This window comes from Rhinoderma darwinii (genome assembly GCF_050947455.1).
Source record: "Rhinoderma darwinii isolate aRhiDar2 chromosome 4 unlocalized genomic scaffold, aRhiDar2.hap1 SUPER_4_unloc_4, whole genome shotgun sequence".
Classification (NCBI taxonomy): Eukaryota; Metazoa; Chordata; class Amphibia; order Anura; family Rhinodermatidae; genus Rhinoderma; species Rhinoderma darwinii.
Window position 1 is genome coordinate 497,710 of NW_027461759.1, and position 6,856 is coordinate 504,565.

At 37.8% G+C, this 6,856-nt stretch overlaps 1 protein-coding gene across 1 annotated transcript; it reads right to left on the reverse strand.

Annotated features, from left to right (window-relative positions):
• Positions 1 to 2,162: 2,162 nt before the first annotated feature.
• On the reverse strand, positions 2,163 to 6,827 carry LOC142684070 (uncharacterized). The gene is made up of 2 exons (XM_075847456.1): positions 5,679 to 6,827; positions 2,163 to 3,273 (listed from the first exon to the last, which is right to left on the reverse strand). Coding segments are annotated over exons 1-2 (855 nt in total). The 5' UTR covers positions 6,533 to 6,827; the 3' UTR covers positions 2,163 to 3,272.
• Positions 6,828 to 6,856: the final 29 nt, after the last annotated feature.

Genomic DNA, 6,856 nt, shown 5'->3' on the forward strand with positions numbered 1-6,856 from the left:
GTATATTACACAAAGAACTGAAATGTATATACATATGTGTGAGGATAATATTTTTCAAACAATATACATAGTAATGATCCCTGACAGTCCCCCCTAAAAATATTATTACTCTATCCCTGAGTCTTGCCTAGCAACCTATCACTGACCACTCGAACCAGGCGGGTAGGGGTTTTGGATTTCTTCACCAGCTTGAGACGAGCTACTCCTGATGAGTAACCCCCCTTTGTACCTGGACTTCCAAGGTGTCGGAGTGGTCCTAACTTTCCCTATTCTCCTCTGGATACAGGATGGTTGTCTTGATATAATCTACAAACCGCTGCTGGTTGTATATATATATATATATATATATATATATATATATATATATATATAATTAATCCGGTCTACATTTTTATTAACAGTAATAATTGTCGCACTGTCACTTACTGTCCTAATGGGACTTTACCCCTGCAGATATGACAGGACATGGGCAGCACAGTGATCTTCACCTCACACCTCCACATAAAACTCCTCAGATTGTAATTTGCAGCACCGTGGCATATTTACACACATTATAATTATAAACCTCAGACATTATGAACAATAGGGCCTCAACTAATAATCATAATGCTATCACCCTCAGGTTTCGGGTCCCATCAGTTCATTGCCAGTCCTGTACACCATCGTCTTCTTCTTCTCCTGTCTTCTGCTATTCACTGACTGTCACCCTCAGGGTAACCCACACAATTGTGGAGTCAGACTACATTGGTGTCCAGTGGGGGAGTTATTATTACCCCCTCCTAGTCACTTTTACTTATCAAAATACTTGATCCTGCTGACGGATTCACTCAGGTCTTTGGTCTTTACTTTGATCTTTGCTGATGTCATCAGGACTTGGTTTGGTCCTTCTCATCTGTCCGACACCGTCTCCTTTAGTTTACGTCATCAGGCTGTACATAGCACCTCATGCTATGAGCCTGGGGTGAGATCCCACGTAGGCGGATTAGTGGAGTTGTATTGTGACTATCACGAACCCTCCGCATCTGTACTCTTTCTCTGGCAAGTTACTTGTCTAGGCGGCCGCTTAGAATTGTGACACTGCCGTCTGTTCATGATAAACGCGTTGTAGTGGCTCAGGCTGCGCCTGCCGCATCTCAGTGATGGAGTTCATCATATTAAAAGTCTCTTAGTTCATATTTACTGGCACTTGCTGGGGACCCCCAACTCTTGTCAATTGTTAAAATAAATACTAATCTGGTGATAACATCATCCGCATACACTATAAACGTTGTTCTAAGTACATACAATAATGTCAGGCCCTTAAACGACATCAAACACCTTTATATAAGGAAAAAAAAAAAACTTCTCTGTTACAATGGACATGGCACCTAGAAGATGTGTAATTATTGGGTACTTCATTTGCACTTGGTGATACTCTTTCAGCAGGATTTGTACCTTGATCTCAGCTGATTGCCTAGAACATCTCCACCTCACAGAAACATACACAGATTCCACATGTTTATTTGACAAGTGTCTCAAACCAATTTTTTCTTACTCTAATCTGGTTCGTTCTACCTGGGAAGGCCTCTCAAGGTCGGTTCTCTTTGTGGGAGGCGGGTATGATAAGGTTGGCACCGGTCTGCCAGGACTGTTCTGTAGGCAAATCAAACAGCTCTAACAGAATTTAGCAGCAACAGCTGTAAAACCTGGGACATACCAATTAGATCTTACCAAATCGATCCTTGCAGTCTTAGGGCATATGTGAGGTCATACACCATCAATGCAAAAGCCATCAAGAGTGCCTTGGGTGTTACCGGTTCACATTCCCTTATCCGTCCACATTCTGTTAGAATCTGGTTCTCACGCCTTTCGCTCCCAGTTGGACTCTTCGTGTGGAGAACAAGCTTTTCATAGCCTAATCAGTAATAGATCTTAATCAGATAATTAACTTGAAGAAAAACATAAACAATGACAGATTTATGTTAAACGTTCACACTGGTCAGTAACTAAAACTGATACCTACAAACTGATTTCTCTTTCCTTTATATATATATATATATATATAGCACACAAGAAGACAGCAGCACTCACATAGGAATAATCGACCAGGTGCCAGGCAAAAACGTCCCGATCCTCGGACGTATAATAATGTATAGCAAAAGAAAATTTGCAGCACTCCAACATGAAAAAAATGGTGGTTTATTCAATCCAAAATAACAGCAACGTTTCAATCCTACAATAGGATCTTTATCAAGCCTAGTGACACATCTATTCAGCAAGTTTTTATATGTTTGAGACTCTTTTACATAATTAGTCTCATTATAAAACAATCAAATGCAAAGTGTATGAAAACAAACATCATAAATTGTGTACGGTATCATCATAAACATAGACATGATACAGAAAATACAGAAGTGTGTATGTGACATCGTGATTAACAATACATAATAACAAAAACATTAAAAACAACTGATTACATTATAATCATTTATGCAGCAGTGGTGTAAAATATATTGGTATATCGTCACTCACCAATCAGAACTTCAGACTCAACTACTCCATTCAAGTGTGTTGCAGCACTCTGCTGCATCCCTCGTGGTAATTGAAATTTGACACATCAGTGTAATCCCCCGAGGCGGAAGTAGTTCATCACTCCGCAGCAGAGAGCATAGGTCGCATCCATATGATGTAATGCGTGTCAATGCGTTCCACTGAGCCGCCCCGTGTATCATGGCATCATGAGTTGCTAAGCAACTGCTGTAACATTATTATAGATATCATTTGACCCAGCTATGTCAGTCAAAAAGTCATGAATGTAAAAAATACAGATATATTAGTAAATGCTCCCTATAGTAAGTGATGGAGATATTAGGAATATCTAAAAGTAGCTTAATGTCGGCTTTTAAAGACGATCCACACGTGGGTTCAAAGACCTCTGTATACAACCAAGTACTCAGAACGATCTTGTTCCCAGAGTTATGGGACCACATAGACACGTCTTCACGTGTCCAGGATGTCACATTATCCTCATACGTGTAACGGACCCATATTATCACACTAGTGATATGATATATCATAAGACAAAAAAAATGCATGAGAATCCCTCTCAATTTTAATATCTCTCTATCACTTTGAAACCTAATAGGAGACTAGAAACAATTCAAATAATAAATATATTTTATTGATGCAATAAGACTTGATGCATTGAACATAGCCCCGTCAAATATCACAGTACAACACCATTGAAAAATAATTAAAGAAGTTCCGAAGTTCTGTTGGGAGTGGTATTCCAATCTAAAAAAAATACAAAACATAATTGTTTTTAGTATTTATAAGACATTGACAGTAAATATGAGATATAGATATTGATATTAATGTGTCAACAATCATCTTACTGAAGAGAACATCAAGAGAACACAAAGGGGCGGAGCTCATAAGGCAATTCTATCTACAACAAATTCTACATTAAGACCACAAGGTTTTAAGGTGTTCAGTAAAAATATCCATCTTAATTCTTTTTTGTGTAAAACCAGATGGCGATCACCGCCAAACTGTAATGGAGGAACATGGTCCAGAATCATAAATGTTAGATCCCTTTCATTGTGACCATGTTCCGAAAAATGTTTAGCCACAGGTAAATCAAGTTTCTTTTTACGTATAGAGAAACGGTGATTGTTTAGACGAGTTTTAAAGGAACAGGTGGTTTCACCCACATATAGGAGGCCACAAGGACACCATAGCACATATATGACCCACTCTGAATCACAGGTGAAATTGTGTTTAATTTTAAACTGTTGTCCAGTCAACGGATGTCTAAAAAATTCCCCTTTGCACATCAAAGCACAATTGACACATCTGTAACATGGAATATTGCCAGGTTTTAGTGGTTTAAAAATAGGTTGTATCGTTTTCTTATGATCTGGCATTCTGGTTTTCACCAGTCTATCTCGAAGATTTTGTGGGCGTCTATAAGACATAAGTGGATTATTATTCAATACATCAATGTGTCCAAAACTATTGCTGATAATTGGCCAATGTCTATTCATAATTTTGGAAATGTCTCCACTCCTATCATTATAAGTAGAGATAAATGGAATACGTTTCCGTTTTCCATGCGTTGACGGTTTTTTAGACTGCAATAAACTGTCCCTCGCTACATTATCAATCTTTTTTCTATGTGTCCACAGCAATGTTTTGGGGTAACCTCTTTGTAAAAAGTTGCTAACCATAGTGTCTAAAGATATATCAAGATCCTCCTGTCTGTCGGTATTACGTTTGGCCCTAATCATTTGGCTATACGGCAAAGACCTTACCATATTTCTCGGATGGCAACTATCAAATCGTAGCAGAGTGTTCCTATCGGTCTCTTTCGTGTACATTTTAGTTCTGATTATATTGTTCACAATAGATACAGTAACATCCAAGAATTGGATATTATCCATAGAATGTTTCATCGTAAATTGAATCTCATCATCTATTGAATTAAGAAACCTGTGAAAATCCATTAATGTAGTAACAGTGTCAGTCCAAATGAGGAAGATGTCATCTATGTAACGCCACCACTTCAAAACATGTGAGAAGTGGTGGGATACATAGACCGACACCTCCTCAATGTTGTCCATGAAAATGTTGGCGTACGTGGGAGCCATGTTAGACCCCATGGCCGTTCCTTTCACCTGTATATAATAACTCTCTTTAAATATGAAATAGTTAGATGTCAAAATAAGTTCCACTAATGAAATAATAAACTCACAAGTAGCATTGTCATAGTCAGAAGTCAATAATTTACGTCGTACAGCATCAAGACCCTTGTTGTGATCAATCGAGGTATAAAGAGATGTGACATCAAAGGAGACCAAAATGGACCCCTCTGGTAGTTTTATAGATTTTAATTTTTGTAGAAAATCAGTGGTGTCTCTAATATAAGATTTGGAGTTAATAGCAAAATTTCTCAGCACTTTGTCCACAAAGATAGAGATGTTACTTGTTAATGAACCCCTGCCAGATACAATAGGGCGACCTGGTGGGTTCATTAAATCTTTGTGGATTTTTGGTAATATATATAAGCAAGGAGTGACAGGAAATTCAACAGTGAGAAATTTATGTAGCATTTGATCAATTACATCTTCATCTAGAGCTATTTTAATAAGTGAAGTAATTCTTTTTGAAATATCATGTCTAGGATCATTTTTTAGTACTCTATATACATTGGTATCTGCTAGTTGTCTATAGCATTCTCTCAAGTACATATCTGAATCCATAACCACGATTGCTCCACCCTTATCAGCAGGTTTTATAGTGAGATCATGGTTATGGATCAACTCATCTAATGCCACCATATCCAGAGTAGTCATATTAGGCTGTTTAAAGCTCAATTCACTCGTTTGAGACCTAAGTAAAGCAATATCTTTCTGTACTAGTTCTCTAAAGGTTTCTATCGCATGTGATGTTATAGGAGGTTGGAACACACTCTTATTAAATAACCCCAGTTTTTTAAGTGATAGTATCGGAAGGGTATCCTGTATTACTGGATTAACCGGTTGTGTTTCAAACCAAACCTTCAATTTAACAGCTCTAACAAAACTGTAAATATCCAACTCTAATTGAAACCAATCAATATGCTGATTAGGGCAAAATGACAACCCTTTTGATAATAATTGTAATTGTGTATGAGACAATTGATGTTGAGAGATATTTACCACTGTGGTTTGGGCAGAGTCCTCTTGGTGCTGTCCTGCACCGGTTTCTGCCCTTTCTGATGAGTAGATTTTTGAAAACGGGTTCTTCCTTCCTCTGCTTCTCCTACGACCTGCTCGTCTGGTTTTCTTCTTTTTGATTTGTCCAGTGGACTGGAATCTAAAAAATCTTCATTATTACTTGGAGGATATTTCTTAGTATGGAATTGATTACGGGAATCGCTTTTATTGAAAGCCGGTTCATTGCTTCTTTTGTTGTCACGTCTGAAGGCTCCATCAGCATAATTGAGAGAATTGTCCCATGTGTAAACACGTCCCATGGAATAATCTGTTTGATCACGGAACCATTTCTTCTTTTTGGTTTCTTCTATATCCATCCTCACTTTATTGAGCGTCATACGTAATTTCTCCATGTGTATATTAAAATCATCAGTTTGCACCAACGATTTAAGTGTGTTCTCCAAATCTTGTGCTTTCACCCTTAAAGATCTCAGATCTCTCTGCAAAAAATCCATATTAAGTAATATAGTTTCCAAGGCATATTTGCTAGCGAGTTGCTCATTTTTATTCCTGAACTCTTCGTGTTGCATATGCATCGTTGGTTTAAGTAAAATTCTCATCCCCCGTGGGATCATGTTGTTTCTATAGTATTGTCCCAATGTGAGTAGATGTAATTCAACATTAATCAGACGTCGTGACTCAAATTCCAGATTTCTCTTGATGTCAGTAATAGAAGGAACACTTAAAAATGACACATCACCCTCCGCTCCACTCAGGATTCTTTCAATGTCCTCTTCAGTAAAAACAGCAGCAGTATTGGATGAAACATTCCCAGCAGGTATATTGACCTGCTCCATGTTAAACGAGTAAATGATGGTTGAAAAAACGTGGTGCAAGCTAATGGAATCCAAATATAGCACACAAGAAGACAGCAGCACTCACATAGGAATAATCGACCAGGTGCCAGGCAAAAACGTCCCGATCCTCGGACGTATAATAATGTATAGCAAAAGAAAATTTGCAGCACTCCAACATGAAAAAAATGGTGGTTTATTCAATCCAAAATAACAGCAACGTTTCAATCCTACAATAGGATCTTTATCAAGCCTAGTGACACATCTATTCAGCAAGTTTTTATATGTTTGAGACTCTTTTACATAATTAGTCTCATTATAAAACAA